Here is a 25,453-nt window from a genome sequence, read left to right as displayed (position 1 = left end):
ACTGGGGCAAATGTTCACCTTTCAACAGGACACCGACCCTGAACACACATGAATGGCTTCAGTACAATGCATGAATGGCTTCGGAACAAGTCTCTGAATGTCCTTAAGTGGCCCTGCCAGAGCCTGGTCTTGAAGCCTATCGAACATCTCTGACGAGACCTGAAAAAAGCTGTGTAGCAACGCTCCCCATCCAAACTGACAGAACTTGAGAGGATTTGCAAAGAAGAATGGGAGAAACTCCCAAAAATAAAGGTGTACCAAGCCTGTAGCGTCATACCCAAGAAAACTCAAGGCTGCAAACGCTGCTAAAGGTTCTTCAACAAAGTACTGAGTAAAGGGTCTGAATAGTTATGTAAATGTGATATTTCAGTTATTTATTTTTCATCAATTAGCAACATTTTCTAAAATCCTGGTTTTGCTTTGTCATTATGGGGTATTGTTTGTAGATGGATTAGGGAAAAAAACAATTTGATCAATTTTAGAATAAGGCTGTTTACGTAACAAAATGTGGAAAAAGTCAAGGGGTCAGAATGTTTTCCAAATGCACTGTATGTTGCCTGCAGTGGTCCGGTAACCCTCTCCGATATAATAACAAAAACCAAACGTCATGAGTAATCAATAGGTCAGCTCTCTGAGGATGCTATCATTCATGGATGAGCTGACTCCCACCACCTACTGTAAAGTGCTAGATATGATTCATACACGAAGTATACAAAACATTAGGAACACCTTCCTAACAGGAAGTTACACCCACAATATGTAGACATATTGTGACAGCTTCATTTTTTTGGTACATTTTAATAAATGTGGCATGTATTTTAAGTGGAATTCAGTGTCTGTTGGTGCTGTTTAATATGAGGGAGGACGCTAATTATTTTAATGAGGATGGCCTTATTTCTATTACAGCATATTGGGTAACTGTCAGTCATATTCCATTCACCCAGCTCAATCTAACATTGATTGGTTTAGGCTACTACATGATACTCAAATTGTCTCTATACCCATCATGAGGTTGCTACAACCTAGCCTATGAATGAAAGTTTACAACAGATTGAGAGAAATTGGAGTAATCAAGGTGACAGACATTGACACATTCAATACTGCCTTGCACACTCTAGCCGGCATCTGGCTGATCTATGGTTATATCATTAGTTAAACAGTTGCAAGCAAGTTTCTATCGGACAAATTCAAGTATGTTTATCCCCGTTTTATTCTGTTTGTTTCCATTTAAGAAATGTTTTTCAACAGAATGGGTGGAATGAATGCACCCCTGATTACATGCAAACAAAGTTCACTTTCATAGCAGCCACATACAAACAGCATGATCCCTTTGATCGTTGTATTCCTTCTCACATCTATGCGCTCTCCTCCTTTCACCTTTTCCCTTTGCTTGTGGACTTCAGTACGCAACAGATCAGCTTTCTGTGACCAGGTGAAAAAAACGCTAAACACAGCCTTCATCGTTGTCACCATATTAACGTCATAGTCAACATAGCTACTAGAACTAACGTGTTAGTAAACTTGCTACAATCATGCAGTACAGCGTGAGGTTAGCAGCAAGCAGTTTAGCAGTTACACCCCAGTGGCAATAAGTTAATAAAACCAAAAGCTTACCTTTACTTGGAAGAGTTCCAGTGTTGGATAGCCATGACCAGCTAGCTAATATAGCACCCCTCTTTGTTTGAGCCGGCTGTTTGAGTAGGCTAAACTAGCTAGCTGCATTCACTAAGTAAGTGAAGAAAATACAACAAAATATCTCTCTCTCTATCTCCCTTGCTTCTCTGTAATTTTTCTCTCTCTTTGAGTCAACTACTCACCACATTGTATGCACTGCACTGCTAGCCAGCTGTAGCTTATGCTTTCTGTAATATATTTTCTTTAATACTTTGTTTGGGTGGACAACATGTCACTTCATGCTTCAGGAGCTCTGATAGGTTGGAGGATGTCCTCCTGAGGTTGTCATGATTACTGTGTAAGTCTATGGAAGGTGGTGAGCACCAGGAGCCTCCTAGGTTTTGTATTGAAGTCATTGTACACAGAGGAGGACAGAAACTAGCTGTCCTCCGGCTACACCATGATGCTACCCTACAGAGTGCTGTTGAGGATACTGTAGACTTTCATTGCAAAACCATGTATTTTAATCAATGATTTGGCGACGTGAATACATTTAGTAGAGTTCCATCTTTAATGTTTCTCTATTTTTATGAAATTCACTGAGGAGGATGGTCCTTCCCTTCCTCCTATGAGGACCCTCCACTGGTGTAATTGGGCTATGACCATTTTATAAACATGTTTACTAACAAAACACCATTTATAGCTTTGTGAATTCCATATTTGAAAGTTACAAATGAATAGGGTGATCTGGGCTCCTGAGTGGTGCAGTAGTCTAAGGCACTAAGGTGTCACTACAGTCCCTGGTTAGATTCCAGGCGGTATTGGAAGTCCCATATGGAGGCGCACAATTGGTCCAGCATCGTCCGGATTTGGCCGGGGTACGCCGTCATTGTCAATTTGTTCTGACTTGTCTAGTTAAATAAAGGTTACATTTAAAATAAAATAAAAATGGTATAGGTATTAAATAAATGGTAGCATATTGCTTTGAAATGAAGAACGACTGTATAATTCACCTCTCAGAAACATGAAAACTGTAGGCTGTGTCACCCCACGTCATTGATGCTCATGAACGGGAAATGCAGTCATCGATCATTTCACTGCACTTGTATCAAATGCTATGCATATCAAACACTCCCTGCACATTGCACATTTGAAATGAATTTACGTATGTTTAGACTATTTATTGATCTTTTATCCACATAAATATAAATTATTGAAGCAAAATTGCACCCAGAACAAATTACACTGTCCTGCCTATTTCAATCATTTGAAAATAATTAATTAGGCTATTTGGGTTGATGGTCTTCACAGAAAAACAGTTTACTGTGGTTAGAATTGAAATGTTTAATCTTTGTTTAGATTTTGCCATTCGTCTTGTTATATTCAATAACAATATCTGACTACTGGACGGGTTATGGTGTAGACGTTACTTTTCCATGTAGCTATAAAAGTGTGTGTATTTGTTTCTGTTCATAAAACAAATATGTTGATATACTAGGCTACATACACTGAGTGTACAAAACATTAGGAAAAAAAACTTTTTCCCTCAGAGCAGCCTCAATTGTCAGGGCATGGACTCTACAAGGTGTCGAAAGCATTTCACATGGATGCTGGCCCATGTTGACTCCAATACTTCCCACAATTGTGTCAAGTTGGCTGGATGTCCTTTTTGTGGTGAACCATTCTTGAAAAACCTAGCAGTATTGCAGTTCTTGACACAAACAGGTGTGTCTGGCACCTATTACCATACCCAGTTAAAAGGCACTTAAATATTTTGTCTTGCTCATTCGCCCTCTGAATGGCACACATACACAATCTATGTCTCAATTGTCCCAAGGCTTAAAAATCCTTCCTTAACCTGTCTCATCCCCTTCATCTCCACTGATTGAAGCGGATTTAACAAGTGACATCAATAAGCGATCATAGCTTTCACCTGGGATTCACCTGGTCAGTCTGTCATGGAAAGAGCAAGTGTTCTTAATGTTTTGGATACTCAGTGTAAATGGAGGCTGCTGCTGAATTAGTTGAGATTGCAGTGCCTTTTCCTCCACAGTTGGTGCAATACTCCCTTTATACTGTGGAATGACTGGGCAAGCTTCAACAATCGTACAGTACAGAGGTTAGGAAAAGGGGATAGGGGATAGTAGTGATGGAGCTGTAGATACTTTAGAGGGTACATGTGGATACCTGAACACACCTGAAGAACACTCTTTGTCTTTTCACAATATTTGACCACATTCATCACTGTTCTTCTATTGTTGTCGTGACCATCTTATCTGGAGGATTACGTTGTATGTGTTTGTTGAAAGGAAAACATGCATTCCGAATATCCTGTACACTCTGTTTGTCTGCTTACAGTATGTTTACTCTCTGCTTATGCCTAATTCATTGTATTGTTACAGTAACATGGGATAATGAAACTGTCTGTTTTCATTCCAAAGATTTTCTGCTTTCACCAGATTCTGTTATCATCTAAATATATGATTAGAATTGTGAAATAAATGTGCTAAATTGATGTAATATATAAGCTGCTTTTGTTTGTTTCATGATGGCAATGTCAACAGGGCAGTACAAATCCTGCAATTCTCATTTGTCAGCGGGATGTAAGTCTTTGTGTGTGTGTGTGTGTGTGTGTGTGTGTGTGTGTGTGTGTGTGTGTGTGTGTGTGTGTGTGTGTGTGTGTGTGTGTGTGTGTGTGTGTGTGTGTGTGTGTGTGTGTGTGTGTGTGTGTGTGTGTGTGTTCTGACAAAATATAATCGAGAAATGTGGTATCCTACATAACATGAGACGTACTACATTCCTCTACACAGCACATGTAATCTATTGTTTATTGCTGTATAATATAAAGGCCTGTTATACTGCCAGACGGGTGCCAGTGCTGGACTGAAGAAAAGCCTGCACACACTGTATTGTTGCTCTAAATGAAAGCCAAAGACAAGTGCTTACGGAGACTTATCTGATAATGTACAGTACCAGTCAAAAGTTTGGACACCTACTCATTCAAGAGTTTTTCATTATTTTTTACTAATTTCATTACTAATTTCTACATTGTAAGGTAATAGTGAAGAGAACAAAACTATGAAATAACACAAGGAATCATGTAGTAACCAAGAAAGTGTTAAACAAATCAAAATAGATTTTAGATTCTTCAAAGTAGCCCCCCTTTGCCTTGGTGCACTCTCTTGGCCTTCTCTCAAGCAGCTTTACCTGGAATGCCCTTCCAACAATCTTGAAGGAGTTCCCACATATGTGTTGGGTCATTGTCCTTTTGAAAAACAAATGATAGTCCCACTACGTGCAAACCAATTGGGATAGCGTATCGCTGCAGAATGCTGTGGTAGCCATGCTGGTTTAGTGTGCCTTGAATTCTAAATACATCACAGACAGTGTTCCCAGGGAAAAAAAAAAAAAATGTAATGAGTATGTGTGTCTCAAAATGTTGACTGGTACTGTATATGAAACTAGCGTGAATAGGAAGCTTCATTAACAGTCTAGGATTTAAATGCCAGCTTTTTATGTTTATTTCAGGTAGTTTCGGACATGTACAGTTTGTTTTACAGAAAACTAATATTGCCAGAATTTAGTTCATATTGGTAGCATTTCTGTATGATGAAGAGTCAGAGACTGTGTTTTTTGTACCCCTGCTTATCATATGAGTACATCTATCAGAATAGGTATTTTAATTCCTGCAAGACCACTTGAAAGGGATGTACACAAATGACGCTCATTAGACAGCTCAGCTATAGAGGCAGGGGGTTAAAGGGCTGTTTTGTTTTAGCTTTTGTGATTTGATTATTCAGCCGTTGGTGGTAGCAGGCCACTAGCAGCACGCCATGCTAACCCAGCTGCCCGTCTGTGAATGGACAGTGCCAGGCTGAGTGAATGCATGTAATAAATGACAGTAACAGTATCGGGAGTCTAATCATGGTTCCACAAGCCAGTGTTACTGGACATCAGCTCAGCACCCTAATGGAGGTTACACACCTAAGATGGCAGGTAGATCATGTGCTTCTTCTCTTCTCTCCTTTATGACTACAGTGTGATCCCTGTGTTCCAATGCAATTCACATTTTACACCCTTAATTATAAATATTCCCTCATTAGGCCTATAACTACAACTGTGCTATGATGTGCCTGCAAGTATTTATATGTTGTTATTTGTTGGACGGTGTTTTTTCTCTGTTATGAGCTGTGTGTTCATCCTGTGCTGTGAATTTTTTTCGCAAGGGTGAAGGCACAGCTGTGTTTGTGTGTGTGTGCATATGTGGGCAGTACTGTTTATTTGTGTATGTGTGTGTTTACAGTTTGTTTCTGTGAAACGGCATAATGTTACGGTACAGTGGTGTGTGTGTGCGCTTGTGCGTGAGCTTGTGCGTGTGTGTGCAAGTGTGTTTGCATGTGCTCAGTCAATGTGTTCTCTGACTTGTGTTCACCTTTGTTCTGCAGTCTGTTACTTTGGCCAGGGCTGTTTGCTATTCCCTAAGCAGAAAGACTTCCATTAGCTCTGATGATCACATGTATTATCACTGATTAGGAGACAGGGGAAAAGGCTGTTTCACCCTATTGCTTTTCCCTTCATTTATTTAGGCATATTCATCCTTTGATTGTCATGGGTTGCAGATGTCCCAGAAAACTGAATTATGGTGATTTGATGGTGATTGTAAATAATAGTACTCCACTTGATCTTAAGTGCACTTTCTGTCTTACTATTTAGGGAAAATGTAAAGGCAGTGTACTGTCTCCTGCTTCCTACTGGAATGTAGTTTGAGAGGGTCACAGGAAATAGGACTAGACTGCAACTTCTACATTAGTACCACTGCCAAATGCCAAACTTGACCCTTTTGACCTAGAGTCAAGATCTTCAGTGACAAGTAAGCTCGGTCTAGAGGGGTACTGTATATCAGTAGCAGTGGTGTAGTGGAGGTTAAAAGCACGTCAATGTTGTTTACTCACCTTTTGCAGAAAAATGCATTTTAAAGTATAGGTAGGGCTACTTTTTTCACAGTGACCTGCGATCAGAGTTTACCCATTATTTGTTTTACCACTACATAACTGATCAGTAACCAACCCATTGCCAAACTACAGGTGTGAAGACATTTGACAATCAAAAACAAATAGTGAAATCTCATAGTAACTTGAGTGCCTGCTTCACTGCTTTTTCGCTGAGTAGTGCTGGTTTTCTGGTTGGAATCAAGTCAAGAAAATGAGATAAGGGAAAATGTTGTTCTATTCAGGGGTCGATACCTCAATTGCGGAGGTCAGTAGCAATCACAGTACCTGTGTACATAAATAAGGTATTTACATGCATAAGCCAGAGGGATTTTCTGAGGGAACATGCTCTATAATTACCAGAGTGCTGGTACAAAACGCTTCAGGAAAACGTGTATGTTTATTTGGATTACAGAAAAACAGAATTCTGTCCTCCTGAGGGACATATAGGTTTAAAAGCTTACTTCGGTATATGTGATATTTTTGAAAGAAGGGTAACAAAAGCTCGTGTCACAGGGCACCTCCAGTCTCCCAGCCTATGGAACTAAATGCACTTATTCCGAAAGTGTGTGTGTGTGTGTGTGTGTGTGTGTGTGTGTGTGTGTGTGTGTGTGTGTGTGTGTGTGTGTGTGTGTGTGTGTGTGTGTGTGTGTGTGTGTGTGTGCGTGCGTGCGTGCGTGCGTGCGTGCGTGCGTGTGTGTGTGTGTGTGTGTGTGAGTGTGCGTGCGTGCGTGTGCGTGTGTTTAAATAAATAATTTCAAATCCCAATGCCACAGTTTTGATGAGTGTTTACCCAAATTAGTACAACAGACTCTTCCAATAGAGGATGAACTATGGAGAGATGTTGAGAGTGCCTTCGCTGCCTCAGAGGCAGATGGAATAGGTTACAGGGATGCACTGATCACAGGATCCTGTATGGCACTTCACCCGCACAAGGTTTGAAAACATTGAGAGACTTATATTTTACAAACAGACCATCAACGAACAGTGAAAGGTGAAGACACTTTTATGGAAATTAGTTTGATTGTATGTAGTAGAGGGGGGATAATGTTGCTGTTGAAAGCAAGAGGAGCAAGAAGGCTAAACTACCTTAGGTCTTTGTATCTGCGCATCATTATGTGATGGTCTGTAGCTAGTAATGCTAACTGGGAGGTTTCCATTGAAAACACAAGGTAATTATTCAGGAGAAATGACTTGAGAGTGTTGCAGCGGTTGTGTGGAGGACGAATCTGAACCCACCGGGCTTCTAATCTGATCCAGTAAGATTGCAAAGCCGTTTAGTCTTGAATTTGACTTGAAGGCGGCTTTGCAGTATGTCAAAACAAGTGCAAGTTGTACAAATAGACATTTCTGAGTGGTGTTTACACATAACAAATATGTCCTTGACCTTGTGTCATTGTCCTTACTTCAGGTGTGACAGTTCCCTGCTTATTTCTGAGTGAGAGGAGTAAACAAAACTTTCAAGAGGTTATCCTGAAGAGGTCACACAACCTTAATCAGAATTGTTTCTCTTTACTAAATTCTGCTTAAACCATGGATCTATGGATTATTATGAAAGTGTATTATTATAATTGTTTTGTGTGTGTATACGTGTGTTTTTCATTGTAATACATATGCCCTTGACTTTGTGTCTTAGAAATCCCACATAGGCTTTCTGGATATTACATGGTGAAACATATAATCTTTACAATTCCAGATAATTTACAATTGAAATGTTATTTTATTAGGGGTTGAAATGTTTTTGTTTATAACGGCGTGCCCTTCTGAGATTTCTATTCTCTCTGCTCTTAAAGGACGATGAATATCATGATCGCTTTGTCAAAGACCAGCCCTATAGTTATTAGACAGACATGCCTGATCGAATGCATATGGATCTCTTCCTTAAGAGCCACAGAGGGTTGTGATGGCCTTTCCCTGTCATTATATCCCATTTATGGCCATTCATGTCTCTGCAGAGCACCAGGGAGTCGTAATCCGGGAAGTCCAGGCTTGTCCTCCCTTTACAAATGGAGGATATCAAAATGGACACCAATTAGGATGGAATAAGGGGGGCTAAATACTGTGCAACATTGTATGCAAATTTTAAAAAACTCATCTCAATGAATAGGTTAAGTGCAGAAGTGGAGAATACATTGTACTCATGTTGAGAACATTGTACAGGTCTGCGGTATATAATCTAATGGACATACAAATTACCTATATTTTGATTCATTGTGTGATGGCAATAAACTAGAGGTTACCAAACTAGGGGTGGCAACCCCATTTGGCAACGCCCGAAAAATATATATACAGCGCATTCGGATAGTTTTCAGACCCCTTGACTTTTTTCCACATTTTGTTATGTTACAGCCTTATCCTAAAATGCATTAAATGTGTTATTGTTCTCATCAATACCATATAATAACAATTTGAAAACATGTTTTTACATTTTGGAGCAAATTTATTAAGTATTCAGACCCTTTGCTATGAAACTCGAAGTTGAGCTCAGGTGCATCCTGTTTCCATTGACCATCATTGAGATGTTTCTACAACTTGATTCGAGTCCACCTGTGGTACATTCAATTGATTGTACATGATTTGGAAAGGCACACTCCTGTCTATATAAGGTCCCACAGTTGACAGTGCATGTCAGAGCAAAGACCAAGCCATGAGGTCGAAGGAATTGTCAGTAGAGCTCCGAGACAGGATTGTGTCAAGGCACAGATCTGGGGAAGGGTACCAAAACACTTCAGAAACATTGAAGATCCCCAAGAACACACTGGCCTCCATCATTCTTAAATGGAAGAAGTTTGGAACCACAAAGACTCTCGTAGAGCTGGCCACCCAGCCAAACTGCGCAATCTGGGGACAAGGGCCTTGGTCAGGGAGGTGACCAAGAACCTAATGGTCACTCTGACAGAGCTCCAGAGTTCCTCTGTGGAGATGAGAGAACCTTCCAGAAGGACAACCATCTCTGCAGCACTCCACCAATCAGGCATTTATGGTAGAATGGCCAGACGAAAACCACTCCTTTGTAAAAAGGCACATGACAGCCTGCTTGGAGATTGCCAAAAGGCACCTAAAGTCTGAGACAATGAGAAACAATATTCTCTGGTCTGATGAAACCAATATTGCACTCTTTGGCCTGAATGATAAGCGTCACGTCTGGAGGAAACCTAGCAGCATCCCTACGATGAAGCATGGTGGTGGCAGTGTCATGCTGTGGGGATGTTTTTCAGCGGCAGGGACTGGGAGTCAGGATCGAGGGAAAGATGAACGGAGAAAAGTACAGAGATCCTTGATGAAAACCTACTCCAGAGCGCTCAGGGCCTCAGGGCCTCAGGCCTCAGACATCAAAACTATGAAATAACACATATGGAATCATATAGTAACCAAAAAAGCATTAAACAAATGAAAATATATTTTTTACATTAAATTGTCAAAAGTCGCCACCCTTTGCATTGATGACAGCTTTGCACACTCTTGGCATTCTTTCAACCAGCTTCATGAGGTAGTCACCTGGAATAATTTTCCAACAGTCTTGAAGGAGTTCCCACATATGCTGAGCACTTGTTGGCTGCTTTCCCTTCACTCTGCGGTCACTGTCATTCCAAACCACCTCAATTGGGTTGAGGTCAGGTGATTATGGATACCAGGTCATCGGATGCAGCACTCGATCACTCTCCTTATTGGTCAAATAGCCCTTAGACAGCCTGGAGGTGTGTAGGGTCATTGTCCTGTTGAAAAATAAATGATAGTCACACTAAACGCAAACCAGATGGGATGGCGCATCGCTGCAGAATGCTGTGGTAGCCATGGAGGTTAAATGTGCCTTGAATTCTAATTAAATCACTGATAGTGTCACCAGCAAAGCACCTCCACTACCTTCTTCTCCATTCTTCACAGTGGGAACCACACATGCAGAGATCATCTGTTCACCTACTCTGCGTCTCACAAAGACACGGAGGTTGGAACCAAAAATCGCAAATTTGGACTCATCAGACCAAAGGACAAGTTTGCACCAGTCTAATGTCCATTGCTAATGTTTCTTGATCCAATCAAGTCACTTCTTATTATTACTGACCTTCAGTAATGGTTTCTTTGCAACAATTTGAGCATGAAGGCTTGATTCACACAGTCTCTGAACAGTTAATGTTGAGATGTGTCTGTTACTTGAACTCGGTGAACGCTGCCAGTGGCACAGCGGTCTAAGGCACTACATCTCAGTACATGAGACATCACTGCAGTCCCTGGTTTGAATCCAGGCTGCATCACATCTGGCTGTGATTGCGAGTCCCATAGGGCTTTGCACAATTGGCCCAGCGTCGTCAGGGTTTGGCCTTGGTAAGCAGTCATTGTAAATAAGAATTTGCTCTTAACTGACTTGCCTAGTTAAATAAATGTAAAAATTATATTCGGGGTGCAACCTGATGTGCAGTTAATTACCGATTTCTGAGGCTGTTGACTCTAATTTATCCTCCGCAGCAAAGGTAACTCTAGGTCTTCCTTTCCTGTGGTGCTCCTCATGAGAGACAGTTTCATCAAAGCTCTTGATGGTTTTTGCGAATGCACTTGAAGAAACTTAAAAATTGGCTGACCTTCATGTCTTAAAGAAATTATGGACTGTCGTTTTCTCTTTGTTTATTTGAGCTGTTCTTGCCATAATATGGATTTGGTCTTTTACCAAATAGAGCTGTATACCAACCCTATCTTGTCACAACAGAAGTGATTGACTCAAACGCAATCAGAAGGAAAGAAATTCCACAAATTAACATCTAACAAGGCACACCTGTTAATTGAAATGCATTCCATGAAGCTGATTGAGAGAATGCCAAGAGTGTGCAAAGTTGTCATCAAGGCAAAGGGTGCCTACTTTGAAGAATTTGAAATCTAAAATATATTTGATTTGTTTAACACTTGTTTTGGTTACTACATGATTCCATGTTTTATTTAATAGTTTTGATGTCTTCACTATTATTCTACAATGTAGAAAATAGTTAAAAATAAAGAAAAACTATGGAATGAGTAGGTGTGTCCTAACTTTTGACTGTTACTGTATATTCTAATATTTTTTTTGTATCTCAAATTCATTGTAATGTGGTTAACCTTAAAAATGCATATTATTCAAATCTAAAAGATTAAATTCAACCACACCCGAAACACTTGGCCTTTGAATCATTCCCACGGGGAATGGCTATGTCCGCTATGCTATGAAACCATACACTACTGCAGAGACTTTGATATTACCGGCTGCAATTTATATGGTGAAAGTAATTTTGGGAGAGGCGGAGGCACATAAACTCACATCAATACCTTTGTCAAATAACACTGTTAAACAAAGAACTTGTGCTATTGCTAGCTATTAAGAGTAAACTCTGACTGAACGACTCAAACTCCCCAACTTATGTTCTCCAAATGGACGTTAGCTGTGAGCAGTGCTTGACTTGTGCTGAAGCTGTCCGGAGCGCTTGGTCCCATGTTTTTTTTAAATCACTGAATTTTTCCATACACACAAAAATATGATTTATCTCAAATTTTGTGCACACATTTGTATCCATCACTGTTAGTGAGCATTTCTCCTTTGTCAAGATAATCCATCCACATGACAGGTGTGGCATATCAAGAAGCTAATTTAACAGCATGATCATTACATAGGTGCACCTTGTGCTGAGGACAATAAAAGGCTTCTTTCAAATGTGCAGTTTTGTCACACAACACAATGCCACAGATGTCTCAAGTTTTGAGGGAGTGTGCAATTGGCATGCTGACAGCAGGAATGTCCTCCAGAGCTGTTGCCAGATAATTTAATGTTCATTTCTCTTCCACCAGCTACCTCTTCCAACATTGTTTTCGAAAATTGATCAGTACCTCAAACCAGCCTCACAACCTAAGACCACATATAACCACTCCAGCCCAGGACCTCTACATCCGTCTTTTTCACATATTCTGATTGCCAGGACCTGGCTTCCCAGTGTGTGGGCCTGGCTGTCAAGAGGGGGGGCCTATTCCCTTCCAGGCCCACCCATTGATGACTGCACACCTGCCCAGTCACGTTAAATCCATAGATTAGGGCCTAATTTATTTATTTAAATTGACTGATTTACTTATATGAACTGTAAATCAGTAACATCTTTGAAATTGTTGCATTTATATTTTTATTCAGTATAATTTTGGGGGAATTGCGTACCAACTTCTATATCAAAACATACAGGAACTCAAATCCTTCTGTTCACCTGATTTAGAATTCCTCACAATCAAATGTAGACCGCATTATCTTCCAAGAGAATTCTCTTCGATTATAATCACAGCCGTATATATCCCCCCCCAAGCAGACACATCGATGGCTCTGAACGAACTTTATTTAACTCTTTGCAAACTGGAAAACATTTATTCGGAGGCTGCATTCATTGTAGCTGGGGATTTTAACAAAGCCAATCTGAAAACAAGACTCCCTAAATTTTATCAGCATATCGATTGCGCAACCAGGGGTGGTAAAACCTTGGATCACTGTTACTCTAACTTCCGCGACGCATATAAGGCCCTGCCCCGCCCCCTTTCGGAAAAGCTGACCACGACTCCATTTTGCTGATCCCTGCCTACAGGCAGAAATTAAAACAAGAGGCTCCCACGCTGAGGTCTGTCCAACGCTGGTCAGACCAAGCTGACTCTACACTCCAAGACTGCTTCCATCACGTGGACTGGGACATGTTTCGTATTGCGTCAGATGGGAATATTGACGAATACGCTGATTCGGTGTGCGAGTTCATTAGAACGTGCGTCGAAGATGTCGTTCCCATAGCAACGATAAAAACATTCCCTAACCAGAAACCGTGGATTGATGGCAGCATTCGCGTGAAACTGAAAGCGCGAACCACTGCTTTTAATCAGGGCAAGGTGTCTGGCAACATGACTGAATACAAACAGTGCAGCTATTCCCTCCGTAAGGCTATCAAACAAGCTAAGCGTCAGTACAGAGACAAAGTGGAATCTCAATTCAATGGCTCAGACACAAGAGGCATGTGGCAGGGTCTACAGTCAATCACGGACTACAAGATGAAATCCAGCCCAGTCACGGACCAGGATGTCTTGCTCCCAGGCAGACTAAATAACTTTTTGCCCGCTTTGAGGACAATACAGTGCCACTGACACGGCCTGCAACGGAAACATGCAGTCTCTCCTTCACTGCAGCCGAGGTGATTAAGACATTTAAACGTGTTAACCCTCGCAAGGCTGCAGGCCCAGACGGCATCCCCAGCCGCGCCCTCCGAGCATGCGCAGACCAGCTGGCCGGTGTGTTTACGGACATATTCAATCAATCCCTATACCAGTCTGCTGTTCCCACATGCTTCAAGAGGGCCACCATTGTTCCTGTTCCCAAGAAAGCTAAGGTAACTGAGCTAAACGACTACCGCCCGTAGCACTCACTTCCGTCATCATGAAGTGCTTTGAGAGACTAGTCAAGGACCATATCACCTCCACCCTACCTGACACCCTAGACCCACTCCAATTTGCTTACCGCCCAAATAGGTCCACAGACGATGCAATCTCAACCACACTGCACACTGCCCTAACCCACCTGGACAAGAGGAATACCTATGTGAGAATGCTGTTCATCGACTACAGCTCGGCATTCAACACCATAGTACCCTCCAATTCTCGACCCGCCCTGTGCAACTGGGTACTGGACTTCCTGACGGGCCGCCCCCAGGTGGTGAGGGTAGGCAACAACATCTCCTCCCCGCTGATCCTCAACACGGGGGCCCCACAAGGGTGCGTTCTGAGCCCTCTCCTGTACTCCCTGTTCACCCACGACTGCGTGGCCACGCACGCCTCCAACTCAATCATCAAGTTTGCGGACGACACAACAGTGGTAGGCTTGATTACCAACAACGACGAGACGGCCTACAGGGAGGAGGTGAGGGCCCTTGGAGTGTGGTGTCAGGAAAATAATCTCACACTCAACGTCAACAAAACTAAGGAGATGATTGTGGACTTCAGGAAACAGCAGAGGGAACACCCCCTATCCACATCGATGGAACAGTAGTGGAGAGGGTAGCTAGTTTTAAGTTCCTCGGCATACACATCACAGACAAACTGAATTGGTCCACTCACACTGACAGCGTCGTGAAGAAGAGCGCAGCAGCGCCTATTCAACCTCAGGAGGCTGAAGAAATTCGGCTTGTCACCAAAAGCACTCACAAACTTCTACAGATGCACAATCGAGAGCATCCTGGCGGGCTGTATCACCGCCTGGTACGGCAACTGCTCCGCCCTCAACCGTAAGGCTCTCCAGAGGGTAGTGAGGACTGCACAACGCATCACCGGGGGCAAACTACCTGCCCTCCAGGACACCTACACCACCCGTTGTTACAGGAAGGCCATAAAGATCATCAAGGACATCAACCACCCGAACCACTGCCTGTTCACCCCGCTATCATCCAGAAGGCGAGGTCAGTACAGGTGCATCAAAGCTGGGACCGAGAGACTGAAAAACAGCTTCTATCTCAAGGCCATCAGACTGTTAAATAGCCACCACTAACATTGAGTGGCTGCTGCCAACACACTGTCATTGACACTGACCCAACTCCAGCCATTTTAATAATGGGAATTGATGGGAAATGATGTAAATATATCACTAGCCACTTTAAACAATGCTACCTTATATAATGTTACTTACCCTACATTATTCATCTCATATACATATGTATATACTGTACTCTACAACATCGACTGCATCCTTATGTAACACATGTATCACTAGCCACTTTAACTATGCCACTTTGTTTACTTTGTCTACACACTCATCTCATATGTATATACTGTACTCGATACCATCTACTGTATGCTGCTCTGTACCATCACTCATTCATATATCCTTATGTACATGTTCCTTATCCCCTTACACTGTGTATAAGACTGTAGTTTTGGAATTGTTAGTTAGATTACTTGTTGGTTATCACTGCATTGTCGGAACTAGAAGCACAAGCATTTCGCTACACTCGCATTAACATCTGCTAACCATGTGTATGTGACAAATAAAATTTGATTTGATTTGATTTGATTTTAAGGCAACAGGTACCCTGCCGGGTAGGAGCGTAGCGCCTGTGACCGAAAATTTGCTGGATCGAATCCCCGAGCTGACAAGGTAAACATCTTTCGTTCTGCCCCTGAGCAATGTACTGTTCCCCGGGCGCCGAAGACGTGGATGTCGATTTGAAGGCAGCCCTCCGCACCTCTCTGATTCAGAGGGGTTGGGTTAAATGCAGAAGACACATTTCAGTTAAATGCATTCAGTTGTACAATTGACTAGGTATCCCCTTTCCCCTTATATCGCTGGCCCAGATTCACACACCGAGGCAAACATGTCCGATCAAGAGGAATGAAGAAGGGATATTCATTCAATAGCAATGTAGAATGGCATTCATTTCCTGATTACGCTTTATTTGTCATTAGTTTCATAATTGTTGTTAATGTAATTAATGAAATCACACTTTTAAATATGATCAATCAATTGAAAAACGACATATCAGCTATTATCGGAATTACTTTTCAGTGCATGTCTGTGGTGCTGCGTGTGTGCCTGTATGGGGGCCTTGGCCTCAGGAGAGAGAGCGACATTTCAGCTGCAGGAATACAATGACATCAATTCAAAACATAACTTGTTGTAGCTATATCGCTAGTTAACTATAGCTAACTAAGCATTAATTTTGTCGTTGCCTTTCCACCGGAACTGTAGAGCCTAAATAAATCGGCACCGTTGGAAAACTGGGATTCCCGTCTATTAAACAGTATCCATGTAATTGCGACAACGTAAAAAAATTTTATAATAGCCTAATTGACAAATAACTTGCTGTGCATAGATCTCCCCCGAAACAATATTTGAGCCTTATATATAAATATGTCAAGTTAGATACCTTGCTTTGAAGTAGCCTACCTTGTCCATTTGATCCTTGATTTTCTGAATGAGGGAATCATTTTATAAAGACAAAAGTATTTGGTTGTAATGTTGAAAAAAACCTGCACACCTAGGACATCTCCAGATGGAGGGTTGACCACATGTTGACAACCTGTGACTAACAGTGCAGTTATATATATTATATATATATATATATATATTCACCTTTATTTAACCAGGTAAGCTAGTTGAGAACACGTTCTCATTTGTAACTGCGTCCTGGCCAAGATAAAGCTGCGTCCTGGCCAAGATAAAGCTTGATCAAGGCTAAGTGCCTTGATCAAGCGCACAACGGCAGGAGGTGGTAGGTAGGTCTACATGGGATCAGACACAGCAGCGTTTCAGTGTCAATAATGCTTACGTTTTCATGTAGGCTATAATAATAGTCATGAAGATTTGGTCAAAGGTCATGGACAATGTGTATAAACCATTAACATTGTATAATCAGAGGTTTCTATTGCATGTCATTTGCGAATTTCAGTGAACCGAGTCTAATGGACCGAAATTGATAAAGTGCGCACTGTTGATCACGCCCCCTGACTTTGATAAACTCAGATGCGACGTGCATCAAGCACACCCATCTCACCAGACTCATTTGCAATTGACTGTCATAGCCCCACATGAAAAGTACGTGATTGTAGTTGAGAAGTCAATCAGAAATAGCCTACCTTTAGTGTTTTTTTAACTGAATGTCATAGCCTAAAATAAAAAAGTAAATGCTTGCTGTTAATTACATGATAATTACATAGTTGGGGTCACGAGAATTTTCAGATATCCAAATGGGGTCGTGGGCCAAAAAAAGTTTGGGAACCCCTACTTTAAACTGTCACGTGGCCCACCATGCAGCACGGGCACAGCTAGACAAACTCCCAGTATCCTTAGAAAAACAATCATTATTGGATCCGTTTCAATTTACTTACTTGAATTGTGGGTCTTAAATGCTGATGAATAACATTATGGTTGCACCCTGACATCCTATTTTGCTGACAGGACAGGCGAGTTATTGGGCGGATCACTTTTGTCAAGTCAATGATGGTCGCTGCCTTTCAAAGTGTGTTGCATTATGGAGAAAGAATTGTCAGTCTACTGCATGAACTACAGAAATTCTGTAATCAAGGGTCATGAAGTTTTGACTGCAGTCAACTGCAAGTTTCTACAGTTGCTCTTCACCAGCTTCACCCTGCTTCCATCATGGCAGTGTAGAAGGTAAAAAGCGTTCCTCAGCATACACATCACTGACCATCTGAAATGGTCCACCCACACAGACAGCGTGGTGAAGAAGGCACAACAGCACCTATTTAACCTCAGGAGGCTGAAGAAATTCGTCCTGCCCCCTACCACTCTCACAGACTTTTACAGGATGCTCCCCTTCTAATTTCCTTAATTTTGTCTTGAGTCAAATACTTTCTGTGGCACACATCAGTGTCAAATACTTTCTATAGAACAAACTTTTCGTAAGGATAGGCAACCAAAATGAATAATTAATGTATATGTGTTATATTAAACATAGAGGAGGGAGTAGAATGTAGACAAGCAATAGACATTTCAGAACAACTACTAGTCGAATAAGACATGGGAGAGATGACGACTTTTGGCAAAGAGATTTATTTATAGACTAATACGCTTGAAACAAATAGCCAAACCGAAAACTGCAGACATTACTAGTGCCTCCCTCGCGACAAACCGACATAAAAATCCAATGAAACGCAGCATAACGTGGTCACTGACAGCTGCCTTGAAGGATACAAATAAAACATGCTTTCTGCTACTAAGATCAGTGAAATGTAGGCTAAACTGACAACGGAGTGAAGAGCAGCAATCTCAACTAACAAGCAAGTCGCAGCAATGAAGAATTGACTGTGTGCGCGTTCACGCGAAGGAGGGGGGGGGGGTGTGACAGAGGGTCAATTTTCGGCACCACACGGGTCTTGTGGTCTTGTCTATTTGGTCTCCTTCGCGACGCGTTCCCTGAAGTATCGCGATGTTGGTGCCTCCGTTTGAAAATGTATTACATTCAACAGACAGTGAAAGGTGAAGACACTTTCATGGAAATCGGTTTGAATATGTTTAGTTAGAGGGGGGATAATATCGCTATTGAAAGCAAAAGGAGCAGAAAGGTAAACTAGTTTCAGGTCTTCTTGTATCTGTGCATCATTATGTGATGATATAGCTAGTAATACCAAATGGGAAGTTTCCATTGAAACATAAGGCAGGAGAAATAGCTTGAGAGCGTTGCAGTGGTTAACGTTACCAGCGGTTGTGTGGGGGACGAATCTGAACCTACAGAGTTTCTAATCTGATCCAGTAAAATTGCAAAACTGTTTAGTCTTGAATTTCATCTTGACTTTAAGGCAGCATTGCACTTTGTCAAAAACAAGCGCAAGTTGTAAATAGACATTTATGAGTGGTGTTAACACATAACAAATACACTACATTGGCAAAGGTATGTGGACCCCTGCTCCTCTAAAATCTCATTCCAAAATCATGAGCATTAATGTGGAGTTGGTCCCCCCCTTTGCTGCTATTACAGCCTCGACCTTTCTGGGACGGCTTTCCACTATATGTTGGAACAATGCTGCGTGAATTTGCTTTCCATTCAGCCATAGAGAGCATTAGTGAGGTCGGGCACTGATGTTGGGCGATTGGACCTGGCTCTCAATCAGCGTTCCAATTCATCCCAAAGGCGTTCGATGGGGTTGAGGGCAGGGCTCTGTGCAGGCCAGTCAAGTTCTTCCGCACCAACGTATGGATTTTGCTTTGTGTACAGGGGCATTGTCATGCTGAAACAGGAAAGGGCCTTCCCCAAACTGTTGCCACAAAGTTGGAAGCACAGAAACGTCTAGAATGTCATTGTATGCTGTAGAGTTAAGATTTCCCTTCACTGGAACTAAGGGGCCTTGCCCGAACAATGTTAAACAGCCCGACCATTTTTCCTCCTCCACCAAACTTTACAGTTGGCACTATGCATTGGGGAAGGTGATGTCCTCCTGACATCTGCCAAACAATGATTTGTCCATCGGACTGCCAGATGGCAAAGTGTGATTCATCACTCCAGAGGATATGTTTCCACTGCTCCAGTCCAATGGTGGTGATCTCATGATCTCTTTGTCAAAGACCACTCCTATAGTTATTAGACAGACACGCCTGATCAAATGCCTATGGATCTCTTCCTCAGGAGCCACAGAGGGTTGTGATGGCCTTTCCCTGTCATATCCCATTTAATGGCCATTCATGTCTCTGCGGAGCACCAGGAAATCCAGGCTTGTCTTCTCTTTACAAATGGAGGATATCAGAACGGACACCAATTAGGAAGTAGATCAGAGATAAATCCTGTGCAACACAGAATGCAAAACTTAAAACACTTCTCTCAAGGAATAGGGTAAGTGGAGAATACATTGTGCTCATTTTGAATTTTTTGTGAACTTTGTTCAAATTTAGTTACAGATTTGAAGGCCTGCGGTATATAATCGAATGGACGTACAGTATGATTTATCTTCATGTTGATTGTGTGTGATGGCATTAAACTGTCGCATGACCAACTACACAGCACAGGCACAGCTAGACAAACTACCAGTTTCTTTAGGAAAAACAATTATTCTTTGATCAGTATAAATTTACTTTCTTGAATGGTGATGAATAACATTATGGTTGCACACTCTTTGGCTGACAGGACAGGCGGATTATTATCAAAGCCCATGGCTGTTTGCTTAACCTGCTCACCCACCCCCTGCTGAGGTCAAGGTGCCCAGCTACGCCCCGTCGTTACCACGATTATATCACAAGTTGTCAAGCACACCAGGGGAGGTCTTCATGATGGGGAGGTTGTGTGACTCTGAACTGCAGAATAGATTCTTTCTTCCTGTGCTCAAGGAGCTACAGTATGTGAGGCCCTGGCCACTTTGGTAAAGGTCTGTCTGCACTTGCAAAGTATTCAATTTGAACAATTACAGCATTCATCAAAGATAATGATTCTCTGATTAAGTTCTTGAGGCTGAAATGTTAGCGATGAATGAAAGTGATACTTTACCAGCGCAGTGAGTGGGAGCTTAATTTATTTTAATATAATTTCAACATGTCTGAGGCACATGCTGAAACATCCTTCAGGTGTGCTAGTGTATTTCATTTTCAACAGGTTATCCTAGCTAACAACAAATGTTCCCGCAACTTTAGAGAATGTTCCCTTAAGGGTCTCATTAGGTCATTAACTAATGTTTACATAGGAATGATCCTGTGATGTGCAAGTAATGTTTCCAAGAGACATCCCTCAATGTCAAATAGAACTTAGCCAGAACGTGGTACCATTTTCTCAGAATTTAAGATATTAATGTTCTAGACACATGTCATGGGAACATTGTACGAACATTCATGTGTCCAGTTTCAAATCTAATCAAATTTAATTGGTTTATTGGTTTTCTGTGGGTTAGGAGAATATTCCATCAACGTCCCCCCAAACATATCCAGAACATGGTTACCAATTTCTCAGATCATAGGATATTAATTTTCAAGAAACATTACCTATGAACTTTGCAATAACATTTCTGTGTACCAAAAAAGTGTTCTCCCCCAAAATATGTGTTTCATTACACATCACGCCTTGATTGGTGAACTACTGATCCATTTATAGCTTATTAATCACACACAGCGTTTTTAACATAGTGTTTTCACCTTAAATATCTGACACACTTTGATATACATGATTACATTGTGCATGTTTATTTATATAGTAATTACTATTCAACAGTCCTGACCTCAGATTTGAACTTTTCCTTCAACGGCACCATGTCCGTGTCCGGACCATTGATTTGATTTACATATTTCAGCAATTTAAGGGCTTTCAGTATAGTTGTCTAATGTTGGTGAGGCATGTTAATGACACCCCTGAATCACTGTGATCAATAAGTGGAATTTAGTGTAGTTTTAACAGAGCTGAGATTTACTTCAAAGTGCCAACATTAGAGAACTATACAGAAAGCCCTTGAATTCTTGAAATAAGTCAATCAAATCAATGATGAGAATAGTCAGATTAACCAATACCTGATACGGACATGGTGACCTACCGGGAAGATGGGAGTACAGTGAACCAAGAGGTTAGGTTGTGAGTTCAAATTCCAGAAGAGGACATGTTGTAAATGAACATGCACAATATAATCAAATATGTAAATTGAAAACATTATGTTAAAAGCACAGTGAGTCTGAGTACGAGTCTGAGTATCCCTAACCTCGTCAACAGACAAAGCTATGAATGAATCAGTGGTTCCCCAATCAGGGCCGTGATTGGCTCGGAAACAGTATAAAGGCATGATGTTTAATTAAATAAAATAAAACATTTGGGGGGGGGGGCGTTTCTTTGGAATAATGAGGCAACGTCCTGACAACTGATATACAGAAATGTTTCTGCAACGTTCCCATGAAACGTGTCTACAAGATTATTAGCATGGCAACATGACAACCATGTTCTGTGTATGTTTGGTGGGACTTTGATGAAATATTCTTCTAACCCTCAGAAAACTGGACACATGAATGTTCTTGCAATGTTCCTATGAAAAGTGTCTAGAACAAAACTATTTGATGTTCTGAGAACATGAATATGTTATGTTCTGACAACATGGCAACCATGTTCTGTATATGTTTGATGGGATCATTGATGGAATATTCTCCTAACATTCAGTAGACTGGACACATTAATGCTTTTGCAATGTCCCATGAAGCGTCTCTAGAATATTCATATAGTAAATTCTGAGAACATGACAACCACGTTTGACATTAATGGAATGTTCTCCAAACTTTAACGCCAAAACATGCTAAAAAAAAGGGTTATCTGAAGGTTTTTGCTAACATAGATAGAATATTCCCCCTAACTAATAGAAAACTGGACACTCAAACATTATGGGTAACATTACAAAAATGTAGCCTGGCTGTTACAATGCATGCGCTGCCCTGAATGTTTTGTTTGTCTGTCCTAGTTTAGGAGCGCTAGTCTCCTAATACCTATATTCTCGTTCAATAATTGCAGACACCTAGAAGGCCTGGAGTCAAGGTGGCGAATTTGGCTCTCTGAAAACCTGACAATCATGTCATTCTGCAGAGATACTGTAGGTGTATGTCTGTGATCTAGCTCTGTAAGATTGGACCATCTCTTCTTGTTGTTTTCAGTTATTGGGTCAAGAATTTGACATCTGCGTTAAGCCACACCCCCAAAATAATGGCTTTGGCTGCCAAAGTAATCCAAGGTATTTGTCCTACCGTTCGCCAAAGTATTAACCTTAGAATCCTGTCTTACACGGAACATAAACTGGCTGCGTGCGTGAGCCATCGTGCATAAATTAATTTTGTCCCCCTACACCAAACGCGATCACGACATGCAGGTTAAAATATCAAAACAAACTCTGAACCAATGACATTAATTTGGGGACAGGTAGAAAAGCATTACACATTTATGGCAATTTAGCTAGTTAGCTTGCAATTTCTAGCTAATTTGTCCTATTTAGCTAGCTTGCTGTTACTAGCTAATTTGTCCTGGGATATAAACATTAGGTTGTTATTTTACCTGAAATGCACAAGGTCCTCTGCTCCGACAATTAATCCACACATAAAAAAGGTCAACCGAATTGTTTCTAGTCATCTCTCCTCCTTCCAGGCTTCTTCACAGTTTAATGTATATGGTGATTGGCATCTAAACTTTCATAGTATTACCACGACAACTGGCAACAGTTCATCTTTCAATCACCCACGTGGGTATAACCATTAAAAAAAATATATATATATATTTCACCTTTATTTTTAACCAGGTAGGCAAGTTGAGAACAAGTTCTCATTTACAATTGCGACCTGGCCAAGATAAAGCAAAGCAGTTCGACACATACAACGACACAGAGTTACACATGGAGTAAAACAAACATACAGTCAATAATACAGTATAAACAAGTCTATATACGATGTGAGCAAATGAGGTGAGATAAGGGAGGTAAAGGCAAAAAAAGGCCATGGTGGCAAAGTAAATACAATATAGCAAGTAAAACACTGGAATGGTAGATTTGCAGTGGAAGAATGTGCAAAGTAGAAATACAAATAATGGGGTGCAAAGAAGCAAAATAAATAAATAAATTAAATAGTAGGGAAAGTTTTTGGGCTAAATTATAGGTGGGCTATGTACAGGTGCAGTAATCTGTGCGCTGCTCTGACATTTGGTGCTTAAAGCTAGTGAGGGAGATAACTGTTTCCAGTTTCAGAGATTTTTGTAGTTCGTTCCAGTCATTGGCAGTAGAGAACTGGAAGGAGAGGCGGCCAAAGAAAGATTTGGTTTTGGGGGTGACTAGAGAGATATACCTGCTGGAGCGTGTGCTACAGGTGGGAGATGCTATGGTGACCAGCGAGCTGAGATAAGGGGGGACTTTACCTAGCAGGGTCTTGTAGATGACATGGAGCCAGTGGGTTTGGCGACAAGTATGAAGCGAGGGCCAGCCAACGAGAGCGTACAGGTCGCAATGGTGGGTAGTATGTGGGGCTTTGGTGACCAAACGGATTGCACTGTGATAGACTGCATCCGATTTGTTGAGTAGGCTATTGGAGGCTATTTTGTAAATGACATCGCCAAAGTCGAGGATTGGTAGGATGGTCAGTTTTACAAGGGTATGTTTGGCAGCATGAGTGAAGGATGCTTTGTTGCGAAATAGGAAGCCAATTCTAGATTTAACTTTGGATTGGAGATGTTTGATATGGGTCTGGAAGGAGCGTTTACAGTCTAACCAGACACCTAAGTATTTGTAGTGAGGAGATGGCACGTGGGTACCTGTTTCTATAAACCAATGAGGAGATGGGAGAGGCATGACTTACAGCGAGATCTGCGTCAGAAATAGGAATGACTTCTATTTTAGCCCTTGGCAACGCAGGCGCTCGCTGACGCACTCGAGCCGCATGGGTGCAATAATTGAATAACATAGATTGCAAAACAAAAATGTGACGCGAGCGGTGTAGTCAGGGTATTAGCACACTGAAATATAGCTATAAAATGTAGGAGCTACACATTTGCCATTTTTTCAGCAAATAAATGTCTGAGCCCCATATAAGCCACTCGATGTAGCTCCAATTGTAGCCATTGGCCATATAACATGTTGATACTTTGCCATCAGTAAGTGTCTGACATCACATTCCATGTTTAGTCAAAAGGGAGTATAGCATTAGCCCCCAGTGTTGCATCGGTTATTATCCACTGGAATATGTGGCCAACTGTAGTGTTGGCGAACGTTATAATCCACAGAATTAATCCTGTTATCTCCAATCATTATCCCTTCACGTGTTCCTAACATTAGTGACCTATGTAAGCCCCTATAGTGGCATTAAGTATCACCTCAGGTTAAGGAGTTGTGTCTAAGTAAACAGAATGTAGCTATGACTAGAATGGTTACAGCTGGCATGTGGGTAACATACATGCTAGGCTAAAGTAGACCCTTAGCTGAAGTATTAACTGTAAACAGTTACTTTATCATCTACAATCTGAACACCTGTCTTTTTGTGAGCATTGAACAATTAGAAACAAGTAGGCCTATAGATTGTTGTGTTCTTAGGGTAAATTACCCTATTTCATAGTTTTTTGAAATTATGATAATAGAAGTCAGATACAACCTCAGAGTATAAAGATTTATCACAGACATAATTTGACTTGTTTTCTCATAGGCAAAATAATAAATAAATAACATTGTGTTCAATTTGCTCCCATTGTTTTTAGGTAAAAAGTGTTGATGGCAGTTGATAGCATTGGCAAGTATGCACATTTACATTTTCTCTATTGATTGCAGTCTATTAATCAGTTAAGATAAATTGGCTAACATTTGAGTATATATGATCTGGAAATGTTGAGGCCTGACTGCGTAGTTTAGCCTATGCATCTGCGGCAACGGATGAATAAACATTATTTTTT

The 25,453-nt window shown here is 41.2% G+C and overlaps 1 protein-coding gene across 2 annotated transcripts in view; it reads left to right on the top strand.

The window, feature by feature from the left end:
- Positions 1 to 25,453, top strand: part of LOC124038320 (acylphosphatase-2-like) — a 78,934-nt gene that overhangs the window by 10,474 nt on the left and 43,007 nt on the right. Inside the window, exon 1 of one of the 2 annotated variants that reach the window (XM_046354051.1) lies at positions 5,495 to 5,610. The exons of the other annotated variant lie outside the window; for it this stretch is intronic. Within the exon in view, the coding sequence (XP_046210007.1) occupies positions 5,497 to 5,610 (114 nt within the window). The 5' untranslated portion in view covers positions 5,495 to 5,496. Of the gene's footprint in view, positions 1 to 5,494; positions 5,611 to 25,453 lie in introns of those variants that run through there. 2 annotated transcript variants of the gene reach the window in all.

The sequence above is a fragment of the Oncorhynchus gorbuscha genome, linkage group LG06 (assembly GCF_021184085.1).
Source record: "Oncorhynchus gorbuscha isolate QuinsamMale2020 ecotype Even-year linkage group LG06, OgorEven_v1.0, whole genome shotgun sequence".
Lineage (NCBI taxonomy): Eukaryota > Metazoa > Chordata > Actinopteri > Salmoniformes > Salmonidae > Oncorhynchus > Oncorhynchus gorbuscha.
The sequence above is the reverse complement of the archived record's forward strand: the minus strand, read 5'-3'. Positions and strand labels throughout refer to the sequence as shown.